General features: G+C 35.9%; 1 protein-coding gene across 1 annotated transcript in view; it reads left to right on the top strand.

Moving 5' to 3' along the window:
- The window catches only part of LOC122812945 (bMERB domain-containing protein 1-like), a 1,250,410-nt gene extending 1,232,807 nt beyond the window's left edge, over window positions 1-17,603 (top strand). The window contains exon 6 of the mRNA XM_044085021.1: window positions 16,922-17,603. Coding sequence (XP_043940956.1) covers window positions 16,922-17,049 — 128 coding nt within the window. The 3' untranslated portion in view covers window positions 17,050-17,603. The remainder of the gene's footprint in view (window positions 1-16,921) is intronic.
- Window positions 17,604-17,916: the final 313 nt, after the last annotated feature.

The raw sequence follows: 17,916 nt of genomic DNA, 5'->3' as shown, positions 1-17,916 counted from the left end.
TTAAACAGTTCTCCCCTTAATATACTCATGGTCTCAAGGCTGTAACACACATAAAAAATGCACATACCAAGCATTATTACATTACTATGAGAGCATCTGATTACATTACAGGCTTTATCTATTACCTATTATTATTATCTACCTGGCCTATATAAACCCCCTAGATTAATTATCCATAACCTCTCTCTTCTATCAGGAATATAATGTTTAGTAATATCTCACAGATTTTTGCCTAGAACTGTGTCTATGCCTACCAATACAAAATGTGCAGTCTCATGTTCCAATATATGTTTGTAAAGGTGCTTCTTTGTCTTTTACAGTTAATATCACTGAGATGTGTAGTTATCCTGGTCTTAAAAGAACTGGATGTTTGTCCAATGTAAACTGCTCCACATTGGCTTATGGCCATAAAGACCACCCAAGCTGTGCAGCAAGTAATCAGTGATTTCATTTCAAATACTTTGGGGTATTCACAGAGGTGAATGACTTGGTTCTGGAAATTATCTTTATATAGGCCAGGTCAAAATGAGCATTGGTAGGTTGTCATCAGTAAAATATATTATTGGTATTAGGGAAAAACATTTTTTGTAAATCCTACATAATGCTTAGTTTAAACAGGTTTTATGAATAAAGATCATAATAATTAATATCCTTCTTCTTATTTTGGCTTTTTTTCCGGTTAGGGGTCACCACAGCGGATCACCTGTCCGCTCATGATTGGCAGTGGAGTTTTACGGTGTCGAGTTGCCAGCCCAGTGCCCAACCTTCCACAGAAGGCACACACATGCACACACTCATGCCTAGGGTCAATTTAGAGTGTCCAATCCACCTACAGCATGTCTTTGGGATGTGGGAGGAAACCGGAGCACCCGGAGGAATCCCACGCAACCACAGGGAGGACATGCAGACTCCACACAGAAGGCACCCCAGCCGAAAATCTAACTGGAGAACCTCTTGCTGTGAGGCGGCAATGCTAACTGCTGCACCACCGTGGCCGCCCATCATAATAATTAATATTAATATGTGAATATACTATTTAATAGATAAAGCCAGTAATGTAATTGGATGCTCTCATAGTAATGTAATAATACTTGGTATGTGCATTTTTTATGTGTGTTACAGCCTTAAGACCATGAGAATATTAAGGGGAGAACTATTTGTGATTGTAGCACTTTGGACGTCAGGGGACGAAACCATTTTGTGTTGTTTGCTTGCAATCCACTCTAGGGTGAAGACTGCTATTTTAATGGAAAGATACATTTGCTAAATTTTACCAGATTGTTTGGCTCATTTTTTTAATTTAAGTCTATATTCATGCTTTTGGATGACTACTTTCATGTGCTGGACCCTGTTTGTGAAATTTATATATATATATATATATATATATATATATATATATATATATATATATATATATATATATATATATATATATATATATATTCACTTTATAATCTTGAAATACTTAAATATTGAATTTCAGTATTTCAAGACTATAAAGCCGAAAACTCACAAACCCGAAAACCAAAACCGCGAAATTCAAAACAGCGAATGTCAACAAAACACTGCAATACACATACAAACACAAATACACCTACCTCCCGACGCTGCAGCAAAGCAAAACAATACACACTAACAGAACAAAACAAACACACACACTTACCCTTCCTATAAGCAGGGGGGCAAGCCACCTACACCACCCATGTGGGGGGCTGCGCCTCCCCCACACCCCCACACCCCCACAACTTAAATATACTAACTCTGAGGCCGTACTAAACATAGAAAGACAGAAACCCCACCACCACACATTCTACACCCCTTCCACAAACACACATCACATACATACAAACACCACCACTCTCAACACTGACACACACTCTTACTTACCTACCCTAACCCACACCTAACACTCCCCATCACACTCACATACACACAAACCCTCCCAAAATCCTTAAAAACATAACACTTACCTAACGCGCTACATATATATATATATATATATATATATATATATATATATATATATATATATACATGCACACACACGGGTCTATGTCAGAAGCTCAAGTTTTCATAAATTCAAAATTCACTTTGCTGAGACATTATGATTGAGTTTCTGAAAAGGTGAACTTCAAAAATACAACATAAATCTACCTTTTTTCTACATTTATGCAGGGGCAAGTCTGCACACCCCCTGCATATTATATATACCAACTCTGAGATCATTCTACAGTGGGGAAAAAGGTTAAATTCCCTGATCCTCACTGTACCACGATCTCCATTCAAAAGCTTAAATTTTTCAAAAAATCGATTATATGGTCTTGACCATATGAATTTCTGAAAACTCAAGCTTCTGATAGGGAAATATATATATATATATATATATATATATATATATATATATATATATATATATATATATATATATATATATATATATATATATATATATATATATATATATATATATATTCAGTTTCACTTTACAATCCTGAAATACTGAAATATTGAAATTCAGTATCCCGAGATTGTAAAGCCGAAAACTGTAAAACCCAAAACCCCAAAAGTGCGAAATTCAAATTCACGACTACCACATAAACACTACACACACAAACAAGCACACATGCACCTTCATCCCTACACTATAAACCAACAAACCACACACAAACACAACAAAATAAACTCAACTGCACCCCCCAGAACCCCCACTTATATATACTAACTCCGAGGTTGCACTCAAAACACAAAGACACAAAAACCACCACTACACACTCTACACTCCCTTGCACAAACACACATCACATATGTACAAATACCACTAATCGCAAGAATTACACATTCACAATCTTACCTACCTACCCCATCCCACACCTCAAAACTCCAAACACACTCACACACACTAAAATCCCTACCCAAAACCCCTAGTAAAACTATCACTTACTTGAATCTCCAGCTACAGCCACACCGCGGATTTGACGTTTCCACATTCGTCATTTCCACACTCGGTATTCTGCACTTTTGCGGAAGTGCGGTTTCGACACTTCAGTCTCGAGCTACTGAAGTTTGATATTTCAGTTGCTCGAGATTCTGAAGTGTAACCATATATGTGTATATATATATATATATATATATATATATATATACACACACACACACACACACACACACACACATGTATATATATATATATATATATATATATATATATATATATATATATATATATATACACACACACACACACACACACACACATATCTATATCTAAATATATATATATATATATATATATATATATATATATATATATATATATATATATATATATATATATATATATTCACTATATATCCTCAAAATACTGAAATATCGAAATTCAGTATTTTGAAGCTATAAAGTCGAATTTTTGAAACCACAAAAACTCAGAACCACGAAATTTAAAATCTCGCACACCGGAGATTTAGAATTTCCTACTTCTACTGCACACACACATACACCATCCTCCTCACACACAAACACAAGCTCTCTACTACATAAAAGCTGAGCCCCCCCCCACACCCCTGTACTTAAATATTCTCACTCCGAGGTCGCACTATACACAAACACAAACAAAGCACCACCACACAAGCTACATTCTCCTCGCATGCACGTGCGCACATACACACACACACACACACACACACACACACACACACACTCAGACAAACACACACACACACACACACAAAACCCTTAACACACATAGACACACACACAGACACACACACACACACACACACACACACACACACACACACACACACACACAGCCCCTTATTGAATCTCATTCACACACACACACACACAGACACACACACAGACACACACACACACACACACACACACACACACACACACACACATACACACACTTACCTGAATCTATAATCAGAAACTCAGAGCCGAAATTCAAAACCAGCAGTATTCGAGGTTTTGAATTTCATGCTTCTGAGCTTTTGCTGTTCTCAGGATTCCACTTTATGGGCTTGAAATACTGAATTTTGATATTTCAGTATTTTGAGCTTCTAAAGTGAATCCATGTATATATATATATATATATATATATATATATATATATATATATATATATATATATATATATATGTACCAACTCCTAGATTCCAAGACTGCACTACAGTGGGAAAACGGTAAATTCTTTATTAAGACATTTCACTGTAGATCATGGTACAGTGGGCGGAGACGGATCATGGTCAAATGAGGCCCTATGCAGCCATTCCAGTGACCCATTACTTGGCTGTTTCTCCCTAATTACCATAACAACAGTTTAAAACTGCCAGTGCACATACGGCAATTTAGATTTAATTTAAAACTTGTATTTTAAATTTTAGATCACAAACACTGATAGACATTTGCTAAACAAAACAATACAGTCTCACTATGAAAACAGACAGCATTAACAGTAAACTTCTCTGCCCTTGAAACTCACATTCATTGTAATGTCATTGAAACACACATTCAAAGAAAATGCTTCTGGCCAGTGAGGAATAAGTTTATCTTTAAGCTAACTTCAAACCATGGGTCCCTTACACACAGTTTTATGACCATGCAGACATGCATGTGTTCTTTGATTCACCTTCCTAATTATATTAAATTATATTCCTTGCATAATACAGAACCACTTGTTAGAGTGTGTTTTAAATTTGCAGTTTTGAACATTTTTTTCAGTAAGCAAAACATATGAACCAATAATGTCAAAACTGCCCATTTCAGAACATTTCAACCATAAAAAGCCACTTAGTTTCATCAATATGTACACTCTTTGTAGAAATAAAAGTCATCTGAATAATTCCACATTCAACAGATCTGTAAATAATGAAGAGGTTGCTGCTAGCAAGCAATTTTACATTTATTAATTTATTATTTATTTACATGTAAGTGTTTCATTTACAAATTCAGTACCTGCAGTAACCTAAGTTACATTAAAAAATGGTAAGGTGGTAATATTGCAATAAGGAATGGCTGGCAAATCAACAACAAGTTCAGAGTTACTAGGTATCACATCCAAAGGAGGGCACATTCAGCACTACAGCACCCCTCTCCCTTAAAATAGAACACAATATCGGCAATCCATCTACATGGTGTGGAAGACCCCCACAGCCTTCTGCATCAAAAGCAAGTATGCTACCTGTTATGCTACTAACACTGCTTTCAAATTCTATAGCACAAACAGTGACAACCATTTGCTAAACAAAACAGTTGCACATTCAAAACAGACTTAGCATGAGCAGCAATAAACTTTTCTTCAACTGAAGTTCATAATTCATTGAAAATGCGCTGAAGCTCCCAATTCCTTAAAAATACTTTTCCTTGATAAATATAACACATACATACACTTTGTGTAGTCTGGTAGTTGGTGTAGAGGATTTAGGCTCTTGTATCCTGTAACTCAGGTATAGTGTTTGAGTATGTGAAAATTAATTAACCTGCCATCCCTAACTCAGACATTTTACACATGCATACATACACACACATACACACAGCTTACCTTCCATTGTAATGCCTGCAGGGGAGCAGCAGCAGGCATAAATTCCATGTCCAGAAGAAATGTTGTGTTTTAAAGCAACAGCAGATGTATGCATTAACACATGCAGGGATGTACAGACACAGAGGGTGTTCTTAAAGAAGATCAAATGCCCTTAAAGGAAAAAAATGTAATTTTATTAAATTAAAAAATAAATGCTGTGGCTCTGGCTGCAGGGATTGAGGAATTTATACTTTACCCACTGTAGTGTGATCTCAGAGTTGGTCTATATAACTTTCAAGGCATGTGCTCTGACTGCAGGGATTGGGGAATTTATCCTTTTACCATTGTGGTGTGATCTCAGAGTTGGGATATATAATTTTCAAGGGATGTGGAGGGTACAGGTGCACATTTTTGGCAATCTCAAACACTCTAAGACATTCCAAATGATAATACTGCTTTGTCAAAAAGCAGATTGCTCCAACAGTCTCTATGGTCCATATAGCTGCAATTCCAGGTTCCTTTTTCCTGCCAGGGTACAATGGGGTATGTAAGGCATGTGCCAAAAAAACACATCATACCAATGATGTATAAAATGCTTGATAGATGGTAACATCTCACCAATAATCCACTTTTAAAATGAAAGAACATTTCCTTATAAGAAAAATATGATTGTCATAATCTTACAAATCCTTGTAATGTTTACAACTCAGAAAAACTACTAAATTTTCATAATCGAGGATTATGGTTTGGAAAAAGTGTTGGTACACTACAGTGTAATAAGTCAAGGGTGTAGCTACCAGTACAACAGTGGTGAGGAAGTGTCATGTGCAAAGACATGTGTGCCTCAGTAGAAAGAGGAAAAAACATCATTAACTCAAATTCAAGAACAGAAAGTCAAATGTATTTTGTTCTGTGCTGCATAGTAAGTAAAATATTTTTAAAACAAATAAAGCACATATTAACACATATTTTCCCACTGCAGACACTGGTGAATAGCAAAGTAGTTCAAATATTTTTTAAAAGATCTTTGAAGTAGAACCAAGAAAGATCATTTAACAGCTCCTGATAGTTTTGACACCTCAGGAAGAATGTGGAAGATGGTCTGTGAGCATTTGGACTAAAAATCGGAAGTCTTAAAAACACGCAGTTCAGCTAATTTATTTTGTTGCAGATTTGCAACAACTGTTGGTAAGAACTCCTCTGACAACAAAATCAGAGTAATTGAGCAAAAAAAGTAAAAAATAAAATACATTCCAGAAGCTGTGCAAGACACCTGTCACTCACACTACTGCTATTCTATTTACCTGGAAGATAAAAAAAATCCTTATGCCTCACAGGACTCACTTAAAGGGGACAGGAAGTGGATTTTTGGAAAAAAAAAACTCTAGTATTACTTTACACTAGCAAGCTCATTGAGATACAATAACCATAAATCACTTAAAGGTTCTGCTACATTAAAATAAGCAGACTACAAAGATCTAATGAATTAACTGAGGTGCAGTAACAACCATTCTTTACTTATTTATACTTTGTGTTGAATAGGTTAATCCCACTAGACCAGTGGCCTCTTTTTAGGGTTACCCACTTCATACTGAGTATCTGGTATTTGTCTGGGGTATTGGAGAATTTGTCCAAGCCTTTATGATACATGCTGTGGGAGCTTTTACATAGACCTGAGCTACCACCAACTCAGGCAGGTGGGGCCTTGGTTTAATATCTCATCCGAAGGATGGCATACCCAAGAGGGCAGCATCTCCCTTATACTCACTGCAGTGTCAGTACTGGAAAATTAATTCAAGTACCCAGGGTAGGAAGAGAACCCACCACCTTCTGCATCAAAGGTAAGTGTGCTACCTGTTCATAGGTTCATAGGTTCATAGGTTGGTACTAGTCTATTGGCCCTAGGGTCTATACAAGCCTAGCCATAACAATTCCCTAGATATTTCTAACCACAATATTTACTTCCCTGGACCCCTGTCTAGCAGGGTGACTGACATGATCCACGGGGTGAATTTCCTTTCTCCCATCCAATCATCAAGGTTCCTTTTGAAGAGGGCCAAGGAAGTTCTCTGCTTGACATGTATGGGCAGTCAATTCCTGAGTATGGGGAGTCTCTGGGTCAGGAACCTATCCCTCCAGCATGTTTTGTTCATTGTGATGACAAGGTTTAGATCCCTGGAGCATGTGGCTCTGAGGGATTGGGATTTCTTGAAGTGGAGCATGTCCAACAGCTCAGGGTTTGACATGACCTTGTATGTTAAGCAGAAATCTCCTCTGAGTAGACGATATGCCACAGAGTATAGCTGGAGTTTTTTTAGATGGTCAGCATAAGGCATCTGCTTTAGGCCTGTGATTCTTTTAGTGAGGTATTTATGCGGCCTTTCCAGCTGTTGCAGCTGTCTTGTGAGGTACATTCCAAATGGGGCATTGTACTCTATAATGGGTCTAATGAGGGATAAGTACAGTGGGACAATGACCTCCTTTTTTCTGGATGAAAAGCTCTTAGTGATGAGGTGTGCCACATAGAAGGATTTCCTGACTGTTGTGGTGATGTGGTTATTGAAGGTGAGACCACTGTCCACCTGTGTCCCTAATTTTCTCATCACACTTTCGGTGTTTAGTGTACTGCCACCTATGTGGTAATTCATGGGTACATGGTTTTTCCCAAAGGGGATAATTATACATTTCTTGGCATTAAGCTTGAGCCCAATGCTCTGGCACCAATCATCTGTTTCTGTAAGGCCCCTTTGTAGAATATCCACATCATTTGAGGATTCAGTAATGGCTCCCAGTTTGCAGTCATTTGCAAACTTTGTTAGCCAGAGTCCCTTAGTGTTGGCCTGTACTTCAAAGAAGTAGATGCCAAACAAGAGCGGTCCCAGGACTTCACTTGTCTGGAGCTGGATTTGGAGTCGGCTACTTTTACAGTCTCGGTTCTGTCAGTAAGCCAGATGGCAACCCATTGAGTGACGTAGGAATTTCTGCCCAGTTTAATAAGTTTATCTATGATTCCAGAGTGGGGGATGGTGTCGAAGGCCTTGGCGAGGTCCAGATAGGCTGTGTGGACTACCATGCCCTCGTCCATAGCTCTGGAGACTGATTCAAAGAAGTCAGTCAGATTCAGGAGACAAGATCGGCCCTTCATGAACCCAAACTGGGTGGGGTCCAGTGTTTGAAGGTTGCCAGTTTCTTTGTTTATAAGTTCCATGATAATGCGTTCCATGCCCTTGCAGATCAGGTTTGTCAGACTGATGGGAACAATAGTTCCCGGGATCCAAGGTGGATCCCCCCCCTTGTGGAATGGGATAACTGTAGCTGTGCGCCACTCAGTGGGCATGAAGCCTGAGGTGAGGCTATGATTAAACATGAGTCTGTAAATAACCAAATTAGCTTTCAAGCTCCCTCCAAGGAAAACAGTCATATGCAGCAACATGAATCACCTAGTACTCTTATTTCTGGATTTATGAAGTAGGAGCAATTGAAACAATTTAGATCTAAACATTTTGGGATAGCATCCAACCTTTCTACTCATTGGTTAAGAATTCTGGACAAAGCCAAAAATAAATAGGGGGATAAAACCAGGAATAATGTTTATCAATGTAGTTAACAGAAAGTCAAGTTTTGCATCAATATGCATTTTTTGACCATTAAGAAGTAAAAAACTCTAATGCCTAGTATTAATGACTGTAATCATGAATAATTTTCAAAAAAAAATCAAAATGTTATGTGGGATGGGACAAACATCTGAAGCAAAATTTGGGGCATTCTGCAAAACTAGAGACAGTAGAGAGGCTTGTGTACCACTCAGAATTTAACATCTGGTGCCAATAACCCTTTCCATGATTTGAATACATTTCTGTATGTGCAGGATTTTAACTGATGCAGTTACAATATTCTGAACATTGCTATAACTGTCTAGGAACAAATGTCAGCAGAAGAATTTAAAACTTTGTAGTTTTAATCCTTAAATTCGTACACAGAGGCTTCTTCATTTTCAGACAGTTTAGTTTGGTTTGACATTACCATAACATCCATAACAAGCAAAATATGAACACTATACTACTGCTCGTAAGTTGGAACAAATGGGCAAAATGTGGAATGTTTACTAGCAACTAGGGAGGGAGCTCACAGCAGGGTTAAAATGTTACTTTATACATGTTTTGCCAAGTACCTTCAACAATCTTTAATAATTACAGACTCTCAGGAGAAACAACTCAAGTTGCAAATGTCCAGTGATCCAGATGGGCAAGCCAAGCAACCCCCCCCCCCCAAAAAAAAGCACAAGCAACTCCAGTTAACATCAAGTAGTCAAGCAATATAGGTAAGAGCAAGCTTGCAACATCATGAATAATGTGCCATCCATAACATCAACAAGCAAAAGAATTAAAGAAGCTACACCTCTGTCAGCCTTCCATCTTCAACATGCAGAATACTATAGTATCTTACACAATATTTTATCACTTTTTTATTTTATATATTTTTTATTTTACTTTTTATTTACTTGGTTTGTCCAACTAGGTTTTGTTGAAAATCCGTTTTCAGTAGAGGGCCAGGGAGAAAACCTCCAACATGTTACAAACATTTTTAAACAGACATTCAGTAATATACATAAACAGACAGTCATTCATATGCATTAACAATAACACATACATTTGCTAATTAGATTGCTTTCATGTATAAGTAGAGGCAACTATTATAGTATTATAAATGTTGAACAGTGAGCATTTGAAGAGGTGTATTAGTGGTTTGCCAGATATTTAATAGTTCATGTAATCAGTGCTTACAAATTCAAAAAAAAGGAACTAGACAGGCCAGAAATGTTAATACTAGTTAAGAGGTGAGGTGTAAAGCAGGTTCTGAGATAATTATATATCTGACTATAGTAAGGTTTATATTATAAGTATAGAAAAGTAAAGTATACAGCTGGAAGGTGGTAGTAAAACTATTCATGAATTGGTGAAGACTGGTTGTGGAGTATAGCATTCTGAAATGAAGAGAAATTTATTGAGAATATGGCAAGATGATGGCAACAGTGAGATTTAAACTGTAGAAGTGCAGCAGAAGATCCATTCATTTGATTGTTGACATTTTAGATGTGTTTTAAATGAGTTTGCATTCTGATTGGATTTCATTGGTACTGGGATGTAGTTCTAAAGTTTAGCTACACTATTCGAATATAGAGAGTCACCTGCAGTATTAGATGATTTGGTTATAGTGATTAACGATTTTTCTCTAGACCATAAACACTCTATTAAGGGGAGTAGTGTTGCATTAAGTTGATAAGGCCTTGGCAATATCCTGGCTTATAAGAGAAATCTGTATGTTGTAGTTAGCTGAGAAAGAACTAGGTAATGTGATAGTTCTAGCCAGTTTAATTCTCTAAGGGCTAGGCAGTGGTGTATTCTACTGTTATAGTTTGCTGCAAATGTGGCTATTTTGTTATAACATTGCTCAAGTTTGGACAGTTGTGAGACTGGAATATTAGTGAAGATAAGGACAACATAGAGGAGAGACAGCAGAAGAAAGCAGACACTAGATGTCTTCTGGCTATGTCAGTGAGGTAGGTTTTTACTCTGTATAATGTACCTAGTTTTTAATGAGTTTTTTAACTATGTGTGATACATGATGGTTAATATCAACTGCTCATTTATGATGACACCCAGTAATTTTATGTGGTTTACTTGTTCTGTCACGGTGTTGCTAGCAGAGGTGACAGCGAATAGTGGTATAAATGTGTTTTGAGGAGAAAAACAGTAATTTGATTTTATTAGATTTTAAAAGTATGTGTGAATTATTAAGCCATGTTTCAATCAATAAGAAGGATTGTTGTGTGTTGTGTTAAGTCTTGGAGTTTAGAGAGAGATATATGGCAGAGCACATTAGGACTGAGTCATCAGCATATTGAATCAGGCTGGCATTTTTTATAGCACTGTAGATGATGTTGCTGAATATGTTAAAAAGTATAGGACCTAGGGTAAATCCTTGTGGGACACCAAGAGTTACTGGCAAAAAGGTGTATAAATCTTTTTTTACCATTTCACTGCTTGTCCTCTATTTGAGAGCTAGCTATGGAACCATTACAGTGAAGAGTTGGTGACCACTAAGGATGAGTAAGAGTTTCTGGTGGTAAACAGTATCAAAACCTTTTGATTAGTGTAGAAAGATGGTGGAGACTAGGCTACTGGCATTTCTATGGGTGTTGACAATAGGAGCAAAACTCAGCAAAGCATTAGTTGTGCTATGATGAGGATGGAAGCCATGTTGGCATGAAGACAGAAGTTGGTTATCTTATTAGTTGATAAGCTACTTATAAATGTATTTTTCAAATATTTTTGATAAGGGAGATAAAAATGGCAATTGATCTGTAGTTTAAAAGCTTAGCACTGATTTCATTTTTGGGCAGGGGAATAATGGATTTTTTTTTTCATAATGAGGGGGCATTATTTTCAGTGACAGGATGACGATAGAAAAGAAGAGCAAGTGAAATATAGGAAATTTTATATTAATGCATAAGAAAATTCAAAGAATAATAAAAGAGAGTATTATATAGAAAAATAAATATAAAAAAGAAATTGAGAGAAAAAGCATTCATGTTTAGAAGGAGAAGTTATTTACAAGGGAGAAGGGGATAGTGTCTATTTATTTGGGTAAATAGTAAAGGGGGCTTTATTATAATGACAGAAATGAAAAAAATAAATGGAGAGGTAAAAAGAACACAAGAACAAATTATGAATTTTGTAACACAGCATGTGGAAAATAGGTATAAGACTATAATGTTGGAAAATAAGAAAGAATGGAAAGTGAAGAAATTTCCAGAACAAGTTAAGGAAGATTTTGAAAAATAAATTACAATTAATGAATTGAATTGAGTACTTAAGTAAGTAAATGTTGATTCAGTATCAAGCTCAGATGGTCTAAGGTATGGAATATACAAGAAATTGCCAATGAAAATATACAAGAAATTAATGGACTGGCAGACAGGGTATTTTGTAAATGTATTGAATGAACAATTGAAGGATGGTTTTATTTATGAAGAGTTATCTAGAGGGATATTCAAATTGATATCAAAGAAAGATGAGATGAATGAAATAAAAACTTAAGACCCATCACATTAAATAACATAAATTATAACATTTTTATGGGAATAATACATAGGAAAATGGAAGGAAGGATGAAGCATAATATGGAAGAAAGTACATGTGGGATAAAAGGGAAGGGGTGTCAAGAGTTTGTTATTAAGTGTGAGATGAATTGTGGATTATAAGTAAATGGGAGTGTGTGAACTTTATGGTAGGTGATATTAGGCATTTGATCCTATTCGACATGATGTTTTGTAGACTGTTATGGAGAAGTATAGAATAGGTAATAGAATTAGGAGAGTGTTTATATCAGCATATCAAAATAATAGGGTGAGAATGTTAAGGAATGGGTGGCTGAGTAAAGAAATATGCATGAAGAGTGGTTTAAGACAAGGATATCTCACGGGTGGAATATTGTTCGCATTGGTGATAAATGTGATTGTGAAGTAACTTATAAAATGAAAGATAAAAGATATGTGATACAAAAATAGATAGTGATACCAGTAGTTTTGACATACAAGGATGATATAGTTGTAGTTGATAAGAACAAAACATGGATGAGGAAATGCTGATTTGTCAGAATGGATGTTTGAAGGAAATGGGGATGACACTGAATAAATATAAAAGTAACGGATTTGGGTAATGTGGAAAAAATTGGGGGAGTGTATTTTTCAATAAATTAAATCCCTTTGATAAGAATAAAATTTGGGAAAATTATGTAGCTACGGTGCAATGGGAAGGACTGATTAAAGAAATGAAAGAAATATGGGAACATAGTCATATATGTAAATGTTTTATCATCCCAATAAAATATGAAAAGGAAATTATGCAACTGGTATTTTCCTTCATATGGGGTTCAAGATTAAACCCTGGGAAAAGAGGTGTGTTGTGTATAAGTGAAGAGGACAGGGGATTGGGTTTACTAAATCCTATTGTTTAGTCAGCTTCTTTAAATCTGTATAAAGTATTAAACTGGATAAAGGAAGAGAATGAGCATTTAATGAGAATGTTTAAATATAAGTAGAAAAAATTCTGATAAAGCATGATAATAAGAAAAGGAATATGTGAATGAAGAAATTAAAAATTATCAAGAGAAAATACTAACACGGAAAATGAAAATTTATGATATAGAGAAAGACAGAAGGATGTGGTATAATAATCTGATGAAACAATATTATTATGTAAATCCATGGGAAAACTTTTCCAGAAGAAGTGATTAAAGCCATTAGAGTAAGGAAAAAGTAATATGCCAAGATAATAGAGTGTCATGATTTCCTACTGAGATTGGTAATAAATAAGTCATCAGTAAAGGGGAATATGCCATATAAAAAGAAAGTTGAAAGACTGTGTTTATTTTGTGGGGAGGAAGATTCAACAGAACATTTTTAATGTAAGAGTGGTGAAACTCTGGAAAAAGTTATGTGAAGAAAATTTTTTGTGACTATTGATATAAACAATGTAAATATGATATGAATATGCTTATGCATGACCGTTACAAGAATAATAAAAAAGAATATGTGACAAGTGTAGCTAAGAATTTATTTATGTAATGTGGGTTACTTAGAATAGAAGACTGAATGAAGTTTTGTTTAATGGGAAATGGATTTTGGTAGATATATTGTGAAAAATCAGATTATGGTTATAAAAAGCAGAGGTGTCAATTTTGGAAGAATAGCAATGAGGATGTAATAAGAAATATGTAAAATAGTATGAAATAGAAATGTGTATATATGTTCTTGTAAATATGTAAATAAATAATGGTTTTACATTGTGTCAAAGAAAGGGCCCTACTATTTTTGATAAGTGGCATGGGATCTTTTATAGCCACCTGAGCTACCACCATCTCAAGTAGACAGGACCTCTGTATACCATCTCATCCAAAGGGCAACACACTCAGAAGTGCATCACCCCCTTATGCTACACTGCAGTGTGTCAGCAATTCAACTACCTAGGGTAAGATTACAACCCACGACCTTCTCTACTGAAGTGAGGGTGCTACCTATTGTGCAACTGACACTAAGTATGAGGAAAAATCAATAATGTTCTGCAAAATTGGAGACAGATAAGAGGCAAACTACTCTAATTCACTTATAAAGTTAATATAACAGGCTTTGCAGCATGCATGCATTTTCTGAATATTCAAACAACAAAAACTATGAAACACTAATAATTGGCTATGAAATTTTAATATACTGACTGACTATAAACCACATAATTTTTAATCCTTAGCAATTTATCAGAAAATGAAGGCAAAAGTGAAAGTCTGGTTGTTACTGCAGAGGACTTAGCTTTAAACTAGTGGTGATCTGCTTCCTGTAGTCAAAGGTACAGGGTTTGCTCCTTCTGCCTCATTTTTCCTACTATATTACTTTGATAGCATTGCTTAACCAGCCAGTGCTGCTGGGTTTCCAATTTACTTGGTTTACAATACAGAAATGAAAAACACCAGGCATACATATTGAGGCTAAATATTCATGTGCAGTTTATGAACAGTAGCAGAAGAGCCAGATCATGGTAAAATGGGACCCTAGGTAAGGTAATGGACTAGGACCACCCCTACAGCTACACCAACATCCCATAACTTGGCTGTCTGTACCTTGTTACCATAAAGCACTACTGTGTGCATACTATATTCTTTTTTACTTTTGCAATGATCACAGAGACTTGGATTTAATATAAAACTTTTATTAAAATTTTTAAGCAAAAAATGTTACAGCATTTAATGAATAAGACAAAACATTCTCTTGTGGAAAACAGACAATATGAACAACAATAAACTTCTTTTCCTTTAAAAGTCCTTTTCATTGAAAATGAATTGGGCAGTAAATAGTCAAATAGCATCTAGTGAAGCAATAATTAGTGGCTATTTGATGGATACAGGAAGTTAAATGATTAAAGTGATATGAATTGGCTAACAGCTTGGGACAGCCTACTGGACACAAGTGACTTTTTCATTAGAAGCCTAGGAGCACTGTGTGATGAAATAACTTGATCTGACAAACAAATGCAATAAAAAAATACATTCAGAGTTAATATTTTAACATTGCACTCATAGATTTCATACTGTGGCAGTTTATTTACAGACAAAATATGCACACTGTCAACAAGCAACAAAAGAAGGAAATCAGGGATTGTAACAAAAAAACATGACAGATGATGAAGCCTGTGTTTACTACAACTGATTCCTGCCTTTACACCATCATTACTCTGGCATGCAAGATACACACACACACACACACACACACACACACACACACACAGCTGTGACTATCACTTACAGCCTCTTGTACGACTACATACATTCAGCTGTTTGCTTGTGATAAACTTAAGGCACAAATACAAATACTGACTGAGAAGTGCATTTCAGCTCATTACTCAGAGAACCATACAGTGCATTCTATCACAAACACACCCATGCCCTTCCAACATCCTAGCACAAGAATCAGTGGCAAAGACCCAGTGATCAGGAACAGATTTTAAATCTTTTTCTTATATACTTAGAAAGTTACATTAGCAAGCATTTTTTGATAGACACAAAGTCTCAAGCTCACATGCCTGACATTTTGTGACTGTCTGCAATCCGGTACAGTTTGCCAGAAAGCCTGAATCTTACATGCTTCCCCAAGCAGGTGAAGATAAATGTGCAGCTTACAGAAAAAAAATTAGCCAAAGGGAGTTATTTACTGTACACTCAGACACACACATGCTTTCACAGGGGGTGCATATGCCCCTGCATGCCCCCTAGCACCACCTATAGGTCCATATTACTCTCATTACCCAATATAGGATTGAACTAAGCACAACTGCCAGACGTTAAGGTATGTCTGTGCAGGACAGAGAATAGGAGTTTTGCCCCTTCGTGAATCATGCTCCTGCATAGAGCATGTATTATAATCAGTGTACACTGTACCTGTAAAGGACTTTTCATCATTATGTTTAACTAAGTGTTTTTTTTTTTTTTTTGTAAAACTAGCACACAATTGTTTAGATTTAGGTGGAGGTAGTTGATTTTGTGGTGATGGGAAGTTATGTTTTTTTTAGAGCATGCAGTGTGTATAGTTTTGATTGATATATTTATTTATTCCTTCTCCTTTGACTCAGTTATGGCTGAGTAGGGTTTTAAAATGGGGATACTGACTTGTTGGGAGTTTATGATTCACAGAGGATGCAAATAGATTAGTTGCTGACATGCACAGTATACACATAAATGAAAGTATCTCTCTCTCCCTCTCTTTCTCTCTCTGTCTCTCTGTAATACTTTTTAATAAAGAATATTGGTTCACATTGTTTATTGTAATTTGTACACTTTACTCTACAGCTCCTGAAAAAGAAAACAAACAGAAGAAAATGACTTCCAGAGGACAGCAGACATCAACACCATATGTTACAAAGACTGGCCTTACCCTGCTGAAAGAATGTTGTGGCTTCACTTGCTCCATTATGTAGGGGATTTATGAGGAAGCTCTCATGCCTCACAAAAGACTTGTTTCATTACTAAATAAACTGCCTTGATGTATGTGTAGCCAAGGGTCAATTTTTCAATGTAAACGTTTTGGAGATTATAGAAGAGCTTAAACAGTCTGAGAAGGAAGACATTTTGTGATGGCTTATACTCATCTGATTCATCAGCAAGACAGTATTGCCTGTACATGTATTTTAGCACATAAGCATTCTCAGCTATGTGCTTCCTAAAAATTCACATTTTATTTGAAGAACTGCTTTTTGTGTTGCAACTGAAAATATGAAATATTAAAAAGAGTTGCTTTCTGCTGTTAACTTGTGTTGCCATGACAACTGGTTCCAAGGTGTTAGTGGTAAATGTCTGTCCAGCATTCATCATAGTTACCCTCCCCACCTCACAAAATACTGTTTTTGTAATTGAGTCCACCGTAAAAGAGTATGGTTCCATTAACGCTATGAAGGCCTACCTCATTTCAGGGCACCAGAACATAATGTCTGCAGGCTTCTATACATTTCTTGGATTAAATACCATTGTCTGTTACATCATTGTAGTAATTGGTAAACAAAGTAGAAGCCTCACAGAACAACATTAATTCATGTTATAAGTTGGCTTTCTGTAAACACAAGATTTGATTGTCTGTTACATACTAGTCTTTCTGCTGTAAAATTATATTCATATTAAAAAAAAAACAGTTAACTTAGGCTGTAGTGTCATCATTTGTCCTGAAGCATTAACTTTCTATCCTTAAATGATATCGGATTAACCATATACTTGTTTTCTTTTTTTCTTTTTTCTCTTTTTAATGTCAGCCATGTGCTTTTCATTTGGTAAATGGAATATGAAAGTACAGT

This window comes from Protopterus annectens, chromosome 10.part0 (genome assembly GCF_019279795.1).
Source record: "Protopterus annectens isolate FY-2018-M chromosome 10.part0, PAN1.0, whole genome shotgun sequence".
Lineage (NCBI taxonomy): Eukaryota > Metazoa > Chordata > Ceratodontiformes > Protopteridae > Protopterus > Protopterus annectens.
The sequence above is the reverse complement of the archived record's forward strand: the minus strand, read 5'-3'. Positions and strand labels throughout refer to the sequence as shown.